Source organism: Balearica regulorum, chromosome 2 (assembly GCF_011004875.1).
Source record: "Balearica regulorum gibbericeps isolate bBalReg1 chromosome 2, bBalReg1.pri, whole genome shotgun sequence".
Lineage (NCBI taxonomy): Eukaryota > Metazoa > Chordata > Aves > Gruiformes > Gruidae > Balearica > Balearica regulorum.
This window is the reverse complement of record NC_046185.1, coordinates 28286009-28308660: the sequence shown is the minus strand read 5'-3', so window position 1 is coordinate 28308660 and position 22652 is coordinate 28286009. Positions and strand designations below refer to the sequence as shown.

General features: G+C 39.5%; 1 protein-coding gene and 1 long non-coding RNA gene across 4 annotated transcripts in view; one reads left to right on the top strand and one right to left on the bottom strand.

Moving 5' to 3' along the window:
- The window catches only part of LOC142600334 (uncharacterized), a 48325-nt gene that overhangs the window by 19764 nt on the left and 5909 nt on the right, over positions 1 to 22652 (bottom strand). Inside the window, exons 3-4 of one of the 2 annotated variants that reach the window (XR_012833768.1) lie at positions 21312 to 21390; positions 13118 to 13250 (exon numbers count right to left, since the gene is read on the bottom strand). This is a non-coding gene — a long non-coding RNA (uncharacterized LOC142600334). Of the gene's footprint in view, positions 1 to 13041; positions 13251 to 21311; positions 21391 to 22652 lie in introns of those variants that run through there. The other variant, XR_012833767.1, reaches the window with a different exon arrangement.
- On the top strand, positions 528 to 22652 carry RIPK2 (receptor interacting serine/threonine kinase 2). Of its 2 annotated transcripts, XM_075743758.1 has the most exons (11): positions 528 to 880; positions 4722 to 4875; positions 6029 to 6184; positions 9037 to 9194; positions 12484 to 12533; positions 12887 to 13048; positions 16124 to 16209; positions 16391 to 16480; positions 17105 to 17210; positions 20659 to 20838; positions 22050 to 22652. In XM_075743758.1, exons 1-11 carry the CDS (start codon positions 693 to 695, stop codon positions 22373 to 22375), a joined length of 1656 nt encoding a protein of 551 aa, XP_075599873.1. In that variant the 5' UTR covers positions 528 to 692; the 3' UTR covers positions 22376 to 22652. The 2 variants fall into 2 exon arrangements, with proteins under 2 accessions (XP_075599873.1, XP_075599874.1); XM_075743759.1 differs by lacking the exon at positions 4722 to 4875 and having other exon boundaries at positions 529 to 880.

The following is a 22652-nucleotide window of genomic DNA, read 5'->3' as shown; positions in this document are numbered from 1 at the left end:
CTCGCGTAAAGCTATCACAAACACATCAGCTGGTCCGGCAGCTTGCTCTGAGCAGGGGCAAAGGTGAACTTGCACTTTCTGAAAATTTCGACATTACCTTTTTGAAACGCTGCTATCCTGAAAAATCTTCCTAGCACAGGCACGGAGGAGACAAGGGAGTGCCAGAGCTAACTCTCCTCTCGCTTCACCTGAACAGTGCCCATACAAATGCACAAATCACAGCTCCGGAGGGCGGCGGGCTCGGTCCCGGCATCCCGCATCATTTTTCGGGAACAAAAATAACACATCCCCCGCTCGCCTGCCAGATGGAGGGGGATGCTCCCCCCCCCCCCATCCCCGGCCCGAGGGACACCTGCCGGCACCACGGCCCGGCTCTCCCGAAGGAAAAGGTCGCTGCCCGGGCACAGCTCTCCGGGGGACCGCTGGGACCGGCGCCGCGCTCCCCCCGCTCGCTCCCGGCTTCCTCCTCCCCGCAAGACTCATGGCGGCGGCTCCGCCTTCCCCGACCCGGGAACCCGCGGGAGACTCTTTTCCGTGGGGAAGGGGAAGTCGCTCCTCCGTGAGGCTAAAGGAGGAACGGGCTGCCGGCGGAGCGGAGAGGAGGCGGGTCCGGGACGTGGGGGGGAAGAGGCGGGGAAGGAAGGCGACAGGAACGGCAATCTGGGCTCCGCTGCGCCCGGCGGAGTGCGAGGATGAGCGGCCGGGAAGGCGGAGGCCGGTCGGGCACCATCAGCTACGCTCTTCCCTCCATTCCTTCCAACAAACTCCCGGACTTGCGTTTTATCAGCCGTGGCGCTTACGGTACCGTGTCCGCCGCCCGTCACGCTGACTGGAGGGTCCCGGTGGCCCTCAAATGCCTGCAGGGGCCGCTGCTAGACAGGTAACCGGGCGTGAGGAGGGGGGCTGCCGGGATGGGGCATCGTGGAGGGGGCGGCCGGGGGGGGTGATGGGGGCGGCGCGGCTGCCGGGTGAGGGGGGGACCCCCTCACCCGGCAGCCGCGCCGCCCCCATCACCCCCCCCCGGCCGCCCCCCGTGGGGAAGGACTGAACTGAACCCGCCTTTCCCCTAAACAAGGAAGAGGGGTCCCACGCTCCCGCATTGCCCGGGACGGTCCTTGACTGCGTCCCGTCGGTGGGTAAAGCGGCCACGGATGGTGGAATCCGGGTTCTGCCGAGCGTGGGTCGAGCTACCGCGGGGATGATGCCGGCGTGGGTTTCTCGGGTTAATGGGTCACAGACCAGGTGTCTTGGTAGGCAGCGCTGCTTTAAATCCAAAAGCAAAGGGAATCCCATGAAGAGTGATTCAGCTTGTGCCATGAGAAAGCACGTAGCAGGCCCCGGAGCTTCCTCGCTTTCGGTTATTGAAAATGGGTGGTTTCAGTCCCAGCGTGTGAGACGCCAAGCAGGTTGTCTCTCTGGAAAGTCTTTTCTTCTGCATTGTGCACCTTGGTTCCTCCTCAAGGTGGGATTTGCACAGTTCGGCTTCTTTCTGGGTCTGTTGGTTGCTAACCATTTTGCTCAAGTATCAGCAGCATATTAAAATACAGTGATTACTATAGATTTGTTGTTTACAGAAAGAGACAGAATATAAGGAATATATTATTGTATCCACTTCTAGCTCCTAGAAGAAGCTTCTCTGAGACAATGTACGATTGATTTTACTTTTCCCCTCAGATCTCACAGTACCGAGAAAAGCAAATTTAATATAATAGGCTTGTAGGCCCCCAGGTACAACGAATATTTTCCATTAGCTCTTCAACTCGTAGCAGTCGTGTTTCCCATTTTCCTGGGGCCCTAGTGATAGCATGTTTATTACAGGAGCTGTCACTCCATGTCAGGGGGCAGCAGGTAATAATTTTTTGTCCATCTCTGCCTCATTCGCTCCCTATAGTGCCTATTTTTTATCATATCAATGCAAATTTGCCTTATCTTAGGCTGTCTGAAGCCTGCCCGACTGTAAACCTGCCTCTTGTGTCTCATATAGGTGTCTTTAAGCTTTACTGCCTCAGGTTTCTTTGATCTAGTATCAGGCATTTAGGCAGAATAGCTTTACTGAAAATAACAAGGCCTCTAGTCTCGTGACCCAATATGCTAAAATATAAGATAAGTTGTTTTAATATATCTCACCTCTTATTTCCCAGGTGTGTATACACAGGCTTTATCTCTGAAATCTTGCCAGAGTGAAATGGAACCTCAGTTATGTTTTTAAACAGGAATATTGTGTTCTCTGATAAGTTTATTGTTGCAGGGTTTTTTTTCCTTTAAATGTCTGCTTAAATCCCTGTTAATCAGAACTACAATGTTTATCCTCTGAACTCAGTTGGGAGAAAACAACAAATATTATTTTTAGCCTTGTAAGAATTTAGATTAGTGTGACATCAAACCTGTGAAATCATGATGAAAAGGGCAACTGAGGCAATTGAAATAATTCAGCCACCTACCATATATCATGCAAAGCTTGGAAATGCTATCAGAAAACTGAAAGCCGTAAGAAATCTGTTATACCCGAATCTCTGCAGCACGTGATTTGTCAGTTGTATAGCAGGCAACATAAAATGCCATCCTGTAAACGCTGTGAAGGGAAGAGCTCATGGTGCAGTGAATTCCCCAAACAGGAAGTCTATGCTGTGTATCCTAGAACTTGGTGTGTGATCAGCCAAAGAGCAAAGCCATTTGGGAAGCTATTGTGGGCTTGTACTAATTTAGGTATTACTCAATGCCCTTCTGGTATGGAGCAGACAAAGGTGAAGTGACTTAGAGACACAGGAATAGACCTTGATCTGTTGCAACTCATTTCCCAGCTACAGCTGAATCCCATGCAGATGTGCCTCACAGCCTGGGAAAACCCCTAGCTCTCTCAAACCTAGTATTTTCTGGAGAGAGGGAGGAAGGGAGGGAGTTGTGTCTTTTGTACCATGCTTTTCTTGAAGGTTGCCTTTTTACTTTGATCATTTCCTAGAATTTCTTACAATAAAAAACTTTTTCCATCACATAGATAAGTACCAACAATTGCCCTTAATTTCACGTCCATCTAAATTTGAAGTTTTTCCTGTTGTAAAAGCAGCAGGCTTTAGTCCAGGCTTCCCCTTTTCCCCATGAGCTCTGACGACCTTGTCTTTGGCTAGATCTACATCAGTGGGTCCAGATGCAAGTCAGCTCTCACCTGGGAGCTGTATAGCCACATCAACACAGCGCTGTGCTGAGCAAATCATGATGGGCATAGCCCTGGCTTGTACGTAGCCATGACCCAGCACAGCTATATGGCTTCTGAATCAGACTGGCTCACATCCAAAGGATCAGTCTTAGATGTGCTGTAAAAGTCCTGTGTTTGGATATCCTAGTTGTGTACTTGTGCCTGTACCAGCTTGTGCTGGTATAAAATCTAAATCTTTTTTTTTTCTTAGAATTATTCTTCATGGTCCAAGTATCCTTACTGTCAACAAACCCATATTTTTCAAGAACATTTGAGATATAAGGCATACCAATTAGTTTATAATTTTTGAGCATAGAAGCATACTCAATCTTAAATAAAACTTGAGCTTCTCGAATCCACATGCTGCAAGGTCTGAATTTGTAAAGATGCATCAAGTTCATGTTTATGCAGAGGTTTGAGAGAGCATTCACACAGACAAATTCAGGCATCCAAACATCATGATGCTGGTACCTTCTTGCTTCCTGTGCAATCAGGAAATGTTCTTTCCAGAGGGTGATTCAAAGCAGGGGCCCAATTTGAAGGAACAATTCATGTGAAAAAAACATAGTTAGTTGTTCCTTTTCCTTCAGAAACTGAATCATAGAATCGTTTAGGTTGGAAAAGACCTTTAAGATCATCAAGTCCAACTATTAACCTAACACTGCCAAGTCCACCACTAAACCGTGTCCCTAAGCACCACATCTACATGGCTTTTAAGTACCTCCAGGGATGGTGATGCCACCACTTCCCTGGGCAGCCTGTTCCAGTGCTTGACAACCCTTTTGGTGAAGAAATTTTTCCTAATATCCAATCTAAACCTCCCCTGGTACAACTTGAGGCCATTTCCTCTTGTTCTGTTGCTTGTCACTTGGGACAAGAGACCAGCACCCCCCTGGCTACAACCTCCTTTCAGGTAGTTGTAGAGAGCGATCAGGTCTCCCCTCAGCCTCCTTTCCTCCAGGCTAAACAGCCCCAGTTCCCTCAGCTGCGCCTCATGAGACTTGCTCTCTGGACCCTTCACCAGCTTCGTTGCTCTTACCCATATTATTTTAGTGCACCTCAATGTCCGCTAAATTTAAATGGTTGGAGAATCGTGAGTATTAGAATCTCCACGCTGCAGGAGATTAATATTGAGCCTCAGTGAAAACTCAGGCTTTGAAGATGGGCAGTAAAACAGGACAAATATAGCTGGTTATTACCATTATGGTTACACAGGATGGTGAAAGTTGGGCTTCTGACTGTATCATTTCTTACTGGAAACATGGATGAAATGTGTGATGGAAATAGAGAGATTTGTGTGGTAAAACAAAACTGGGGAAGCTGTCTTGTATTTGCAGATTCTAATTTGTCTTACAGTATTTTGTTATCAAAACAGTGTAGTAGGAAACAAATGGTGCAAGGTGATGGTACTGCATATAGGTACATAATTTTTTTAAAGACAGTATCGTCAACCCAATATTTGCTTTGAGTTGCCTAGTATTGGTGTGGTAATATTTTTTATTTGTTTTTTTTTGTTGTTTTCTTTAAGTGATAGAAACCACCTTCTAAAAGAAGCAGAGATATTACACAAAGCCAGGTTCAGTTACATTCTGCCAATTTTGGGAATTTGCAATGAGCCTGAATTTCTGGGGATAGTAACAGAATACATGACAAATGGGTCATTAAACCAGCTTTTACATGGGGTAAGTGTATTTACAGTCTTTAGATACGATCCCTGGTTGTTTCAAATAGCTTGTGATTTCCATACTTAAGTAGTAAAGTGTATTATTAATAACATTTCAAATTAAAGGACAGTCATTATCACTAGTAGGTTTTGGTGCTCAGTTAAACTTTCTGTATCCCTGAAAGGCAACCAAACTGAGCAGACTTTGGTTTTATTACACTTTTTCCTTTAATGTCGTGACCTATAACTGGCTTCATGTTGAATTATTATATACAGTCTCTGTTGTTCTCTAATTAGAAGCTGAAATACTTATCATTACTTCAGCCTGGGTTTCAGAATTATTGCCAATGTAAATATCACGCAAAGATGAGGGTTTTTTTCCTGAATTTGAATCTTTATAAAAATATTGAAGATTTTTACTTTAGTTTATAGAAGTCAAATATTGTTTATCTAAACGGATATGGATATTTCTACCAGATCTTACTCTCAGGAGTAAGTTCTGTGCTGAACTCTCAGCTGCTCCCATTAGTTTGGTTTGAGCATCCAATGGTGCTACTGTAAAGCTACTGCACTTGTGTCTCAACAGCACTGCAGTCTCTTCTGTACCTTTAATCCATACATATCTCATGCCTTAGAGAGCTCAGCTGTGTGTTTTTCATAAAAGAATTAGTGTCAATGTAACTTTTAAGATTTCAGTTGAGTTTTACTGCCTTTTTCTTGGTGTATTAATATTTACAAAGGTAAATTTTGTGCTTGGTTTCACCACAGCTTCCCCCGCCCAATATCAGCTGAGGATATGATTCTTGCCTTCCTTTCTGTAGTACTCATAATCTCTAGGTTGCAAGTTTCATACAGGAGTTCATCTGTAAATCATATTTCCATATAAATGAGTAATGTAGTAAATGTCCTACATCATGTGTAGCAGTCATGAACTATTACGTGAATGCTAGGGAATGGAAACATAACACTGCATGATTAAGATTTATATACTTGTTTTAACAGCTAACTAGTCTTAATGCTCAGTTACAATTTTTTAAAGAGTTCATATAATGTATGTTTTAAAAGATTACTGCTTGTCCAAGTCACTTTCTTCTTATTATAAAAGACTTTGTGTTGTGCTGTTAGAGCAGAGCAGAGGATTATATTCTGGTTTTGTGGTTTTATCTTGGCAGAAAGATGTATATCCTGACATTCCCTGGTGCCTGAGATTCCGTATTCTTTATGAAATTGCTTTGGGAGTAAACTATTTGCACAACATGAATCCTCCATTGCTGCACCATGACTTGAAAACCCAGAATATTTTGCTGGATGATGAGTTTCATGTCAAGGTAAAGTTACTGAATTCTTTTGTTCTTCAGTGTAAAAGAAATCTACCAGACGTGAGTTACTCTAGGTTTGCTTTATTACAGCGCTGGATGCACGGGGGACAGCTCCACCAAACGTGCATCCAGGTGATTACCAACATAGAATCAAAATATACATATTCATTATTTTTCCAAGAAAAGGCAGTCTTATGATAATCATTTCTTAGAATCCATTTCCATATTCTCCTCCCCATCACTCACGCTCAGTGATTTGAGTCAGTGGTCCTCAAGGGTCTCTGGTGGTCGTCAGTGGTCTCGCACCCGTGTCCACTGGATGACCCTCTTCTTCCAGGCATGCACAGTATCCTCGCTGTGGATGCACCTGTTCACGCACCTGTCTATAACAACTTACTTCATAAGATTAATATTCCCGGGCCTGTTGTCTGGTTGGGTAGGGACTGTACAAGGAACGTAGCAGCATTGTACATTGCCATGGTCAGTTAGCTTCATTACTATTACCTTGGTTACAAACTCCTTTCCCACGACTATAGGCTTTGAAACAGTTCTAGGCCTTAAGCAGCTTTCTAGTTAACATAAGTTTTCTTATAGCTAAGCTTCTATATTTTCTACATTCAGCATCCCGAATAAGCAAAAGTGTTTTAATTATTGTAGAGGAGGAAGAGTGAGGATGTGACCATACAGAGGGGATGTAATTGTATGCCAGATGTTTTCTTCTGTCCTTGCAGACAGAATTTTTGAGTTTTTCTTTTGAAAACTGCTCTGCTCAAGTATGGATTTGATCCATCTGAAAAGGCCAGAAAAGCCAGAACTCGGGCTATTTCAGCTATAGCAGTACCTGATACTCAATAGCAGTGACACTCTCGTATGGCAGCCTTCCAAGGGTAGCTATGTCTGGCCTGTTCTGAGAAGAAAATAGAAAACGTTCCTGTCTGAGATGCTCAGACAAGTTAGTTCTGGAGGATAGTAGGTCAAATTCAAAAGTTAAAACCCCATTTGATATTTCTCATGCAATATGTACCTATATGTTCTGTTAGTGTAGCATAAGAACATGTAAAACATAACTGCAAAATCTGAACCTGTCGGAAGATGGCTTTTGTGAAGCAAGCATACATAGAGAAGTAACGTAAGTTTAAAACTTTAATTCTACCTTTTAAAATATTACTGTCATGATGTGAAAAAGAGACTAGAAATACTTCTGACAAAATGGTTAGGTGCTTCCATAATTGCAAGAGTTGGGGTTTTTTTCTGTAACAGATCCTCTGTTTGTAAAATTTATAGAATATACTGTTCAAGTAAATGAGAAGTAAGAGATACTTTGCCCTTAATTTATACCTAAATGGCGAATGCTTCAGTTGTTACCGTGAGATGAATCTTTTTGTGAATCCTCTGAGCAAAGATCAAAGGCCCAGTGCTGATTTCTTCTTTCTCCATTGCAAAGACATTTTTCTTGGCAGCAAGGTGCCTTCTGCTCACACCCTCAGCAGATGATACCTCCTCCTACCCACTTGTGCTGATATTGCCATCTCTCGAGCTTCCTGATAAACCTGACTGGGGAACTGGACCAAGTAATTTTTCAATTTTTTTATCCACTCTTTTTTGAATCCCTAACAGCATTGATGTGGTCTGATGCTCAGCCTGACCACATCTAAGCAGTTGCTTTGCTGGAGCAATTGAAGGGAAGAGGTTAACTCTCGCATACCTGCCCTGCCTCATGTAAGGAGTCTCTGGAAGGCTGTCCTTAGGGGCTTTAAGTGGGTTTTCTGGGGACAAAACAAGATTCTCTAAATTAGAACAGCTGGCGGGAAATGCACAGAAGGTTATCAGGCATGCCAAATAGAAGACGTATTGCATATGTATAAAAGGAACACCATTTATAGAGTGCTTCCGGCTGTCCCAGATCTACTGAATGAGCAAGATAACGCAACCAGTTACAGTGAGGAAGGCTTGATGAGAGTGAGTTGTAGAGAAAAAAAGGTTATTTTTCACTGTAGATTTTGACTGTATGCTCTCCAGAAAGCTTATATCTGTTATCTCAGTTGCCCCAGTGCTCGCACAAGCATCTTTGTTGAAAAAGTTTTTGCTCTTATGCAAATACCGAACAAGTGCAGGGCTCATAGCTACTGCTTATCTTTCTCCCTTGCATGCCAGGCACTCTGCAGCTCAGCCAGCAAGCTTATTCTGCTGGGTGTTTGTCGCCTTACCCGTAACCTAGTCTGACATCTTGCTCGCAGGCTCGTGGATCTCTGGGAATGTAAACTGAAGTCAATTAAATTCTTTATGACAAGGTCCCAGCGTGCACAGTAAACAAAATATTCAGCAACCCTTTGCACCACAGAATTTCAGAATATCAAATTTATTAAATCAAGATTAATATCTCATAGTTTTAGAGGTGAGGTGGAGTGCCCTAAAATTTTTCTGTGAGAGCAACTGTCTCAGGATATCTGCAAGCTAAGTTACGTAGACCTGTTAGGATTTACACTAAATCTGTGCTTTGTTCACAACCAGGGAGCTAGAAGTACTCAGTGTTTTTTTGTTTGCTTTTTTTAACCAAAGAAAGTGATTTTCTTCATACAGGACAGACTCCCATAGCAGATTCTCCAGCCGTAGAGCATATGAATCCTTTAAAAGAATAACAAGATAGGGCAGTGCTATAGGGATAGCATGAGTCATGATCTGGGAACGCTTTCTGACCTGGAGCTGGTGTTTCCTGTTGCTAGGACAAACACGTACTTTTTGTGTGTCAGGTTAAGGACTTTTAGTTATCCGTTCTTTCGGGCATATTTCAGCAATTTCTCACAACGGTCAGCAGATAAATCCAGTTTTTCTGCTCAGAACAACTGATTTGTCCTTTCCAGATTGCAGATTTTGGCATGTCAAAATGGCGTGTCATATCCATGTCGCAATCACGAAGTGAAACCTCTTTGCCAGAAGGAGGAACGATTATCTACATGCCACCTGAAGATTACAATCCCAGTCAGAAAACCCGTGCAAGTGTAAAACACGATATCTACAGGTAACTCATGTTGTTCTAAAGTGGGCTTTGCAATCTGAATTCAGATTTGATTTACTGAACTTAGACTTTAACATATTTTCAGCAATTTTGTTATTTTCAGAAGTGTTGTAAGTGTATAAGCAAAATGAATGAGGGAAAATAGAATTGAGTGGTAGCTGGATTCGATCACCTGTTTCTTTAGGAAGCACTGTGACAAGCGTAATGCTCCAGAAATTAAGCTAGAACTACAGAAACAGAGGAGACTGGTTTCTATAAACCAACATACACATAGAGACAATGTAGGGAGGGGAAGAGGTGTTCATGCCATTATCTCAATGCACATACCCTTGTAATTTGTGCATATCAATTAACATAATTTGCAGAATGTAGTCTGGGGAAAGAAGAAAACATATTTTTGGAAAAGGGTTAGAAAAAAACAGGATAATGGGGTTGAAGGAAGTATTTAGAGACATCTCCTTAAGGAATAACTTACTTTATGAGTGTTCAGGTAGATTTGCATCAGTCAGTTCCGAGTAGTAGACGTAATGGAATAGGAAGTAGCAGAGTGGTGGCGACCCATACAACAAAACAGCAATTGCTCTTAGGATATTAGAGTTACAGTTAGCTAATCTGAAAAGGCTTGGAGAGCTCAAAGCTTACTGGAACGACCGTGGAGGGAATTGTCATGTGTAAATGGAGATGAGGAGGCATGAAGAGGCATATCACTGTGACAAAGTCCACCTCTCTTGCACTCTACCACCTCTACCTTCAGCGATCTTTGACAGGGTTATATATTGGTGAGAGATGAATCAGTCTCAGAGGGTCTTACTGACTTCCAGGGAGACTACTACTTCTCTTAATTATCCCTTACCTTTACGGGGCACACAAAGTTCCTTGACATTGCTGTCCAAAGAATAGAGATGGTAACATACCTGCTTTCCTTACTATTTGCTGAGAAAATCTGGACTAGGAAGACATTGAAAAGGAATAATGGTATATTATGGGGGAAGAAGTAGCAGCATGACATTACCTCCTCTGGCTTCTTCTTTTAGAGGATTTGAAAGTGTGGCTGGTGGCTTGATGAGTTCAGTGGAGATGAGGAAGACAAATGTGTATTAGAAAGACAAAAGGAAAAAAAAAAAGGTGTGCAGAGGAATAACAACAAAATGGGAGAAAATAAGAGAGAAAAGATCAGTAGAAGAGCGTAGAAAACTGATAAATTAGGAAGGAAAGAGATTGTTTGAGAAGAGAGAAAAAAACCCAAGACAACATCGTAGAGAGGGATGGCAGTTCAAGGAAGGAAGATGTGAAGGTAGAGAGATAGTGAAGGAAATAACCACCAGAAAGGTCACACAGGAAGATCAGTGCTTAGGATCAGATAGAGATACTATGAAGCAGAAATAAGAAAGGAAAATATGAATAGTTTAAAGGGCAGTCAGCAGGAAGTGGTATGCTGCAGTGTTGTAGAATTGGGAAAATAATCTTTAATTGTAGAGAGATTCCAGACTGAATGAAAGGCTGGATGTCTGATTAATTGACCACAGCAGATACAGCTGAATGTTGTTGAGATATTGAAGCTAATTTGTGAGGAAGGATCTTTCTTAAAGAAACAGAGTGTTTAAACAACAGCCAAGGAGCATTCTTTTACAAAAGGAACAATTTGCCATGCCAAAAAAAATCAGCCTGCATGAATTTCTCAGGAGTGCATCAAAAGCAGGCTTTCTAACAGGGAGGGCTGCTTTTATTAAAAGTTGCTTGAATAAATTTTATCATTGATGAATGTTAAAATGTGAACAGAATAACTATTAGAAAACCTCCATTTATATGATTGATTTTAAGCATCAGTTATTTCGTTCTTACTTAATTTTTTTGATTCTTCCTAATTGGTAGCTGTTAGATGATATGATGCTAAGAGGCAGTTAAATGTAACCTGTATGCAAAATTCATTACTACTTAGTGATGTAGGAAAACACTATCTTTGTGTACAGTTATTTGAGTAGTTGAGCAAACATTTATTCTAGTAAGTGTAATTCTTCTTTAGAAAAAAAGTAATTCTTTGCATAGTTTCATTTTTATTGCTTCAGTGGAAATTGGGTTTCAATTTTTTTGAAGTAACAATTTAAAAACTTTTCAATACATTTTTAAATTGATTTACTGAAAAAATAAAAGAGTAGAGGTAAGTTTACAAAAATACATTTAACATTGGAAATTAAGTTCTTAAGCAGTGAAATATTTTTGGTCTCTTATTTTAGCTTTAGAACTACTACATTTATTCCTCATACCAAATTCCTATTCTTATGTAGGAAAACCAAATTTGGGGTTTTTACATTATTTTATTTTGTTTTATTTTATTTTATTTTTGTTTATTTTGTTTTGGTTTTTGTTTTATTTTCTTCAACTGCATTGATTATTGTTTATAAATGAAGTCAATGCTTCATTTAAATGAAATAATCTATTCCAATTTAAATTACAAACTTGTTTAAAGTTGGGGGTTTTTGTTTTTTTAATATATCCTGATGATTGAAGAGAGTGACTAGTCTACTAAAGGTGAAGCAGATTTGTATTCATTGAGACACTTCCCATTCATGTTGATGTGAATGGAAAAAAATTTCACTGGTTTGAGTGTTCAGTTTGCTGGCTATGGTTCAGGGTGGTCATCTGAGAGTCTCTTTGCATCTTGCATGTAAAAGTGACATCTGTGAATCTTGCATGACATCTGTGAATCTTGCATGTAAAAGTGACATCTGTCCCTATAGAGAAGATTGCATATGTTGAAAGTATGTATGTCTGGGGAAGAAGCTGGAGTGTGCTTCCCAAATGCAGGTCCGTATCTTACCTGACTCTGACTTTGCTTTGGGATAGAGGTGTGGGTGAATGCCATCCTCCCTGCTAGTACCCTGCTTCCCGGGGAAATGTCAGAGAGTCTTGATCTGGACTAGGGAGATGCCACAGTATTACAGTTAGGACTCTGGGGCTCACTTTAATTTACATACTGAGATTTAAACCACATGTATTTAATTCACAACATACTAGTAGAGCGGAGCTAATACAGATTTGGAACAGGAGTTTATATGCCATGTACCTTCTCCGTACTTAATATTATTAGCTAATTCTAGTTGAAGTCACTTGTTAAAATTCCTGCTAGTTTTTATATATTCAGGTCATCATTGTAGTTTGCTATAGTCAGTCCCGTGTGTGCATGCAGGATCGTTTTAGCAAAATGTTCTTAAAATGTAAAGCTGAGCACATTGTGTTATTAAGTGTTGGTAATCTAAAATAACGTCTTCTGTACTTTTTATACTTTAAACAGTTATGCAATTATTATGTGGGAAGTGATGTCAAGGAAACAGCCATTTGAAGGTAAGGCCATGTCTTCCTTTAATTAATTTTCCCAGCTTTACTTAAAGGCTAAACCTGAAAACCTGAGACCTGGGTACATGGGGATTTCATTTTAGGGGTTACTTATTAATGATTCAACTTGTAAGCTTGTTCAGCAGCACTTTGAGTTACTTTTCAAATTAGACTCTTTTTCTATATTGTTTTTTTAAATTACAGTGTTATTTGATAAATTAAAAATAGGTTTTTTAAAAAAAAACCATAACCTTATTTTGGTGAATTATAAATACTATGTCTGCAAACTAATTTATTCCTCCTATAGTAAGCTATTTATATTGCATATATTTCTAATGAATGCACGATGTCTATTTTGACAGAAGTTATAAACCCCTTGCAGATAATGTATAGTGTGTCACAAGGACAGCGGCTAGACTTAAGTGAAGAAAGTTTATCAATGGACATTCCTCACCGAGTGCTCATCGTAAGATTGATAGGAAGTGGATGGGCACAAAACCCAGATGAAAGACCATCGTTCTTAAGTGAGTTTACCTTGCGTAATGAGAAAAGATTTTTAAATTGCCAGATTTCTATTGAACACGGTACTTAACAGAGGAAGGTTATAGTCGCAAAAGGGAAATGGTAAAGATGTCAAGAGATACATGTGCTCAGTCTTGTTGCATGTGATGAGGTGCTTGTCTGCTTCCACCATGTCTGTAACCCAACTTTTATGAATGTAACTACCTGTGTGTCATAAAACCATGTTGTTAGTTGGAGTCTTTTGCATTTGCCCTCTCTAATTTACCTGCAGAAAAGCAGCATGTTTTTTTGCCAACAAGCACTTGGGGGTTTTTTGTTTGTTGTTGAAAGGAACTGGGTTTTTTTCAGAAGTGGGAGGAAGTGAAGTATATAATGAGTACTGTGGGATTTATTAGCAAGCTGGCAAACACACCAACAAATCATTGCACATCAGATAAGCTATAGTGACATCACCTTGTGTTTGCATCTCAGTGTAAATCTTTTTCACTGAGACTTTGACTGTTCCACCTCCTGCTTCGAGCAGGAACGGGTTAAACCCACACGCTTACTTATCTCTTCCCATCTTTCCTTTGTTCAGCTTTTTGTCCACAAGACCAAATGTAGGTACTTTCAGCAGTTTTTTTACAGTTGATTACGGAATTTAGAGCTTAAGATTGAAGTGTGAGCTTGTAGAGATTAGAGTGGCGTAGTGTGAACTGGAAAAGTTTTGGTTTGGTTTTTGCCAGCCTGTGTTTGTCACGCTTAACTGACGTACTTGGTATATGTTGAGTCCAAATGTATCCCCCATAACCATTTCTCCTTCAAGATGCTTAATTTCGTGGTGATTTTTGGCTCTTGAATGGCCATTGTGTGAAGGTAATTCCATCAAAATTGGCAGAAAGTGATTACCTGTTTTCGAATGTGAAATTTGCTCTTGCGAGTGTCTCTGTGGTCACATATGTCAGTGTGGTGAAGCAAACAGCGGTTCCTGCCGCTGCCTCGCTGTGCATGTTTAATTTGCGTGTGCTTTAAAAACTTCCTCCCTACACCTTCGGAAAACGTGATCCTAATTCTGTAGGGAAAGCTGAATCACCCCGCAGAGGCAAAAATGTTGAATAAGGGAGTTACTGAAAGTATTCAAATGTAGAACAGTACAGAGAGGTGTGGCTTAAACAATTCTGTGTTTTAAGTTCCTCACTGGTTAGGTTGAGGATGCAATGACTCAAGCCTGAAATACTAGGGTTTTTTAGTTGGTTCTGGTAGATTTTGTTTTTAGGGGTTTTTGAGGGTTTTTTTTAATGTTCTGAGTAGAGAGGTCAGCAATCTTAATGTTTCATTTGTAGCTTTGGTGAACAGAAATTTGTTTATTATTTTGAAAAACTTTATATGCATACTTCCTTTGAGCTGGAAAGTGTAAAAAAAGAAAAATGGTGTTCAGATAGCTTAGAAAGAAATGTTCATAACTTCATTTTTTTTGCATCAGTTTGGCAGAGGACAAAATGGGGACACATCCAAATACATACAGCATCTTCATGCTGAGTTTACAGTCCAAAATGAATTACCTGACCTTTTTTGAGACATTCTTAATTTTGCATTAAGAACATTTTGAAATGTCAGGTTATTTTGGCATGACTCTGGTTTGTATGATTGTACATTGTGGATTTATTTTTCTTTTTTCCAAGCAAGGAAATATATCTATTTATAATATTTTTTTTAAATCAAACAGGATAGACGCATCACGATATTTCCTTGTGTATTCTTGTTTTTCTGTGTCAGTTAACCAAAACAAAATAGTAATCAAAGTCTATGGTCACACTGAAGGGATAATTACCTGGGATATGTACTGAAGTGTGAGCTAACTTGGGTTCTGTTATTAGCGCCGTGTCTGTAGTAAGGTGGTCTTTGAAGAAAACATGCATTGCTTTTTCCCCTACTTTACTATCATAAAAAGAAAGAGGAAGTTGCAAAACTGTTGCAAAATTAAGGGAAGTAAAGCTCGCTTTTTGGGAAATTTTGCAATTACCATAGCTCGGGGGGGGAAACCAAAACACCCAAACCCTCTTTTTATAAAATAAATTTTAAATAGAAGAGCTTGGTTAACCTATCTCTTGCCCTTATAAAGCAGGGATAAAGACTACTTATCACCATGTTTCTGCATTTACTTGGAATGTGTACATACAATTTAATTATAAGCAACAAAAATTAACAGTCCTAGTATTTCAGTGTGGAAAATGGAGTGCCAAACCTGTAAAACTGTTTTAGGTGATGCGAGAAAATAAGAATCCCAGAAATGAATGTATGTCTTGAAGATGCTAGTGGAAAAAAGTTAATATGGCAGAACTGTGGTAAAAATATAGTAAAAAATAAAAAATATGTTAATAAGGATGTAGTGTGACAGATTGCTAGTACAGTAAATGGATTTTGCCAAATGGGTGGAGTCCGTAGAAATGCAGTAGAATTGTGATGTGCCATCGTCCTTTCCTGAGGTTTTGTTGTACTTGGGCACAGTTTCAAAGAGACATTTTTATAATACAGTCATCTCAAAATTTGAAATTCTTAGTTTTGTAAACTTTTCAGCATTGGAAAGCAAGGGAACATAGCACAGGTTATCACTTGCTTATTGGATTGTCATGTGTCTCCTCCCCATGTGAGCAGATGATTTTAGCTTCTCTGACTTGCTGCCTTTGGTGAGCACGCGGACACTTTCATTTGGACTCACAGGATGTGATAGGTCAGTGCCTTGACTGTCACCATCTTCTCTGGCCCTGCCGCACAGCACCTATTCTGGATTTTGCTGTGGTGGGGAGCTGTTTGTTTAATTTATTTTTTTTTTTCATATAAATCTCTAACACCTCTGTTGGAGTAGGAAACAGTGACGCACTCTGAGGTGGCCAGATGAGGACAGGGTTTGGTTTTGGTGATGCGAAACTGTTGCGTTTCTAACAGGTCAAAGTGAGAAACTTCTGTGCAGCAGTGTATGTAGTTTGATATGTATCAATAGACAGATTACATTGTACATGTAAGAAAGTAGCTTTAGCAAAATGAAAGCTTAATTTCCACCTTAAATCCTTCAGCAAAAGTACTCTTTTTTTGTTCAGAATGCTTAATAGACCTTGAGCCAGTCCTGCGAACGTTTGATGAAATAGCTATGATGGAAGCAGTAATTCTGTTAAAGAGATCAAAGGTAAGTGGCTTTTTTTACAGTCATGAGTTGGTCAAATAACTTGGTAACTTTTGCTTGCTAAAAGAAATGTAATCACCTTTGTCATTTGTCTAATCTTGTATCTAGCTGAAGTATGTGTTTTACAGAGCTGTCATCTTGTCTTCTAGCAGAAATTTAGTATAGGTAAATATTTCTCTTCTAGTCACTATATGAATCACGATGTATTTACAAGAGTGGAAAGAAAGCAGATGTGGAGCAGATATCTCTAAATATACCTCTGAATCCCCAAGAGGTAAATATTTCACATATTTCATTTGGTGTGTCGGCATCATTAAAGATCCTGAGAGCTTTAAAGGGGGGTTAACTTCGTAAGGGGGAATTGTTCTGCAGTTTACTTTCCTATGCAGTCAGGAAAGGTGTAAAATGCATTAGTTGAGCCAGGGTGTAACAAATGCATAGCCGTATAGGTGAAGATAGTAAAGGGTGGGTAAGCAGTAATAAGAAGAGCATGTTTGGCATGGCCTCTGTCCTCTAAGTGTGGGAAAGCGAGTCCCTCAAGGAGGAACGGAGCACACAATGTCTGCAACTTGTATGAGACTGTCTTCTGCTCCCTTACACCTCTACAGGGCTTGCTTATATAGGGGCATAGAGATTTGCTTTTATATTTTGATTCTTAATGCTGCTTCTTTTGGTTCTTAGTAGTAATTAAACTTCTATACAAAATTGCTGTCAGCTTCGGAAAACCACAAGTATTAGGATTTCATAGATTTCTTCTGTTTTACTGTATTTTAGCTGTGCTGTCTATCGAGCCATTAGATAGTAGGGAAAAGACAGTGATGGGAAAGTACTCTGTGAATCATTGCAACTTTGTATTTATTTAATGTGCATTTTCGTTCTACAACTGGAATAATTTCAGGAAGCATATTCTGGCTCCATACAATGCGATGCACTTCCCCTTCGGAGCATCTCTCCAGATACATCAAGACTCAAGTCTGTTCCCAAGTGTAATATCCTTTCATCAGGTAGAGATACTAATGACTTCATATAAATTTAAATTGCCATCACATCTTTACACTCCCACTGTAACACTGCATTTGCACAGTAGATAGTTGGATGTCTGTTTATGTCGGAAAAGAGATGTCTTTTGTAAACTTAGTGCTCTGGGTAGAAAACTAGAGTATTTTAACTCTGATTTTCTGTACCTGTCACAAGAAACCCCCACAGCTCACAGCTCCAGTTTTCCCATTCAGGGTTGTGAGTGCAGAGACAGCATTTACTTGTCCCTTCAGACTCTTGGCAGTTTGGTTAATCATTTGTGAACTACTTCTACAGATAAAAGGGCTAAACATTTTGAGGCACTCCTAAAGCTGAGCAAACTGTAAGTTTCTAATGCAGCCCAACCTCTCACTCGTTTTTGATTCAACAAATAAAATGGCTTTAATAAATAGATTGCCTTGCAAAAGTATCTGCACAGACCTTTTGTAGCTGTCACCTTTTCTGAATAAAAATTGGCAAGATTCCTAGACAACGCTCCATTTTGAGATTTTGCTGACATCAGAAACCAGAAAAATGTGATAGGACTCAGGTGAAGTAGCAATACATTGTGAAACTAAAACTACACTTCACTTCCCTCCCTTGAAAAAATGCAAGCGTATATTTCAAAAGAATGGAGCATCCTTTGGCTTTGCAGGGACCAGTGTTATGAAAGCAGAGAAGATGAGATTGACTTCACTGCCATGAAGGAGGGAATCAAAAAGTGTGCTGAGGTGCTGCAAAATTGTAGGTATTCTGGTAGAGGTAGGAGGGCACAATTAGTTTCTTTTTCAGCTTCTGTTTGAACACGTCCACAATTCTGGGGTTGTACTTAGTGTACTGGAAAGATATAAATACAGCAGGAATTCCAGGGAAAATAAATTATGGGAGGCTTAAGGTATTTGAGTTACAGGGGAAAACAGCAGCAAGCAAGTGTAGTATAGTTTGTCTGTACCTCTACCCAAGAATTTATCTATACAGATAGTACGAAAATCTTAAAGGTGAAGAGTAACTTGTGGCTACCAAGCTTAATAGGAATGTTGTGATGAAGTTTAGAAAATGGAACATTAGGTTGAACATGAGCATGGACTGTAAGGTAATGATAAATGTCAGCCCTTCTTGCTGGTGGTTCCTGTTAAAAATTGTCATATCTGCTTGTGGAGGTCATTGATGAGATTGTGGTGGTACTATTCATCTGATTGATCAGTTGGTGGTCCTTTACAGTGTCACTGCTTAGACTTTGTTGTACATATGTATAGATACTGTAAAGTCTATGAAAATAGTGTCTACAAAACCTTACTACAGCATAAGTGCTTGTTATTACTTTGCCAGTATCTGCATCAGGTAGTTTTATAATGGCAAGCAAGACTGACATTCTTCTTACTTTGCCTAAATGAGATGCAATTGTTTCAGGTGAAACTCTGTTCCCAGGTAGCTGTTGGCAAGAGATGAGTTTGGCGTGGCACCAAGGCAGAAGTTAATGACTATAGATTTTAGTTGAGTCATTTTTTCCACCAGTACGATTAGAAAACTTTTTCAGAAACTTGCTCCTTCAGAGTCAGGAACTGTCTTCTAACTTTCTATCTCTTTAATTTTTCTTCCCTAGCCAGTTTATACACACGCTTGTTTATGGGCATTGCTTTAAGCTTAAATAGCTCTTTTCCCTCTTTTCCCATTTCATTTCTGAAATAAAGAGTAATCCTTTAATACACTTTGTTTTGCCAGACAAGCAGGATACATTCTTTTGAAGTCCGTTTGTAAAATAAGCTTCTTCATTCTCCTGGTATCCTACTAGTCGTCCCTGTGCATGTTCTAACTTAAGTCATTGAACTAAGGCTACCAGACATCTCTACTTAGTATTTAAATGGAAGTGTACAAGTGTTATCTTTCTGAAATAAGAACTTTACTTAATATACCTTAGAATTTTATTTTTCATTTCTCACAAGATTCTTCATTATAATCTACCTAGGTTGCTTGTTTTTTTCCTCATTTCCAAATCACTAGCCCCAGCTTGAAATCTTGAAGTCTAGATCTCGTGTTTTGTGCTACAAAATTTCCACTGCTATTACTCCAATCTTCTAGGTCAACTAGGTTATTTCTGAGTAACCTGAGTCAACCTGTTCTTTCTGACTAACACCTGCAAATTTCATTAGCATGTTTCTATTTGTTATGCTATGGTCACTGGTGAAGTACAATCCCAGTAGTTTTCTCTCTAATGCTATTAAAGATCTGTGTGTGCCTAGACATCTATAGCAATCTATCCCAGCAGAGCTGTTTAAAATCCTTTTCTAAAATGGTCTTTCACTTACACCAGTTGTCTCCTAATCCTTTGTCATTCATGCAGTAGATAACATCTGCTGCTTCACACTATATAGCTCTGCCCAGCTTACTTTCTCTCGCTTTAATGAAATGAAATACTAGTTACTATGAGTTACAGTCCACCATTCTTTAAATAATGAGACTGTAATTTCTTTCACATTTTTCTATTCCTGCTCCTTGTACTGGTAGCCATATTCTTCCACAGCTCAACACTCTGATCTAGGAATACACCTTCAAATACCCCCATTGGATGAGTATCTATAAATCCTGAGCTAAGGGGCTACCTGTTCTTATTGTGTCACTAGATGCTCATTTGAATTCTTACATCTGTGTCTCTGGTTCTTAGTTAACATCTGTGAAGCTCTTTATCAAATGACACTGTGAAAGTCTGTAATGAAAACTGTACACAGAATTAGGCATATGCCCTGTAACTGGCTTCTTATCAGCTATTTGTCAGCTCTTCTTTGAGTCATGCCTACTGCTGTTTTCATATCCGTCATCTTTTTCTGCCATAAAAAATCCTAAAAATAGAAACTATTAAGCTTTCCACATGATAAAAACCCTTTTTTCCCCTTTCTTTGCAAACATTTACATGAAGCTTTCTTGAAGTCATATGCTGTCTTGACAGACTACCAAAAGCTTCCATTGGCTTCCCACCAAATGCCACTGTTGGTCTTCATGTTCTTTCCCTCCACCTGAATCTTTTCTTCAATCTTTCCACCTTTGTTATGCTGCCAAACTTCATCAAAATAAATTAGCCAGCTTTCATACTGACTCCATCTACCTCTCCAAACACTTGAAGGAGCTATTTTGTTCTTCCAGTCCCTACAAAAATTTTCTGTTGAACAGAGATTTTTTTAAAGTTCACATCTACTGAATTTATTCTTTCAATGTTATTTTAAAATAAAACAAGACCCCCAAACCTGTGGTCAAGCCTTGGTAAAAGCTAAGGGACACAAAGGTACTCAGAACGTAAGTGTAAGGAATAATGTATTTGAAGTGAATTTCGGTTGTTTATGACTTGTTTTATGGAATTACTCTAAATAGTCTCTGATGGCTGTATTTTATTTGAACATAGAAGTAATACAGCTTGTTCTTTTTTCTTCTTTTTTTTTTAAGATGGAAATTCTGGAGGTCTACACTCTCTCAGCACTCAGAGCATGGATGAAAATATCTCTGTAACTCAGAGTGCCAAACTTCTTGTGCATCCATACAGTTATTTCCCCTCATCTGACAAGAGTATTTCAGATGCCTCAAATTCTGCATCATGTATGCTGCGGTCATCACCAATTCCTTCAGGTACAGCAAACACTTATTTAATTCCCAGATCCACAATAAGTGTCTTAAATATCAAATATGTATGTGTATGAAATGGAAACTGGAAGTGTTGTTCATCTGTAAAATGAAAACAAAGCATTCTACAAATTAAGAGTGCAAGTAATTCTACCCTTGTAGCCTTATATGACAAAATAAGTAAAACCAATGTAAAATGTGACCTAGTACATGTACCTGTAGCTCCTAGCTTCTTTCTCTCCTTTTAAGCAAAGTTAATTCCTGCTGCTTTGGGTCGTCTTTATCCCATTCCCTTTGCTCATACAATTTCTCCTTTCTACTACTGCTGTAGCAGTGCCGCAGTCCAGCAGAACAGGTATAAAAGCTAGCTCGAGCTTAATTCATCTCATTGCCTGTCACTTCTCCCCACTTTTTAGGCTTGTCAATCTTCCTCTTAGTAACAGCGGGGCAAAGAGAAGCAGCAGCTGTCAGCATCTCACCTTTAATGATCTTCTGTGTTAGTTGAGAACCCACTTCATGACATTCCCATGCATCAAAATACTGTTAAAAGTGTGCTTCCTAAAAAATAACAAAAAGAAATTTTAATGCATAATGAATTATTCGGAGATATTTTTTTTATGGGCCACACAATGGCATGCAACTTTATAAAGATCTGCTGCATCATCCCCTTTCTGGAAATATGAGAATCTGCACCATTTCACTGTGAATCCTCAGCTTGAGGAAAATATGCAGGAAACTACAGGGATGTTTTAAGGAAACTTCAATAAAAATCACACTGCAAAGTGAAGTTACCACCTCTCTCTTTCCAGTACCAGGTCCGACTGAACACTGAGGTTGCCCACAGAAGCTGTAGAAATCCCATCAATTGGAGGTTCTCAAAATTCATTGAGAATTTGAGCGAATTGAGAATTTTGCAAATGCTTTGAGCAGGCCGTTAGACCAGATGTGACCTCCTTGAGGGTTCCTTCCAACCTAAATTATTCTGTGATTCAGATAAAAGAAATACTCTAACCACCAAATTTGACAAATTGGAACATTTTAAACGTGGAATACAAGAGGGAAATGTAAAAGCATCTTCAGTAGTCTAGTGTATTTCTGACCAAAAATAAGTTTTAAACAGCTCTTTCTCAGTTTGTTCTTTGTTCTGTGGCACTATTTATTGAGAGACAGTTACAATACTAAATTTTTTTTTTTTTGTTAATCCTTTCCAATCTCAGATTTTGTTTTGGAAACCATACAACAGAACATAGCTCATCAATGGATCCAAAGTAAAAGAGAAGAAATTATTGATCAGATGACTGAAGCATGTTTGAATCAGTCACTGGATGCTCTTCTATCAAGATTTTTACTCATGAAAGAAGACTATGAACTAATAAGCACCAAACCTACGAGGACATCAAAAGTCCGACAACTGCTTGATACCTCAGATAGCCAAGGAGAGGAATTTGCCAGAATTATAATACAAAAGTTGAAAGATAACAAACAGCTAGGACTTCAACCTTATCCAGACATTGTATCTAATTCTCTAAGACTGCATCTTTAAATTTATTCTTTCTATATGAAACCATGTGAATATTTCTTACAACATGATTCTTGTTTCTATATAGTAGTTTTATATATGTATTGCTTTGTCTTTCTTACGCCTTTGTAGAGTCTCAGAAATGACACTGAGTTCATCTAGACTGCATTTGGTGAGTTACCAATTAATCAGTTGGAGTGCAGTCATAAAGTCAAACACCTGACACTTGTTGACTCAATTCATAAAGTATTTTGTTTATATGTGACAAAGAAAAAACATTAAATGGTCCCTGTTTTACATA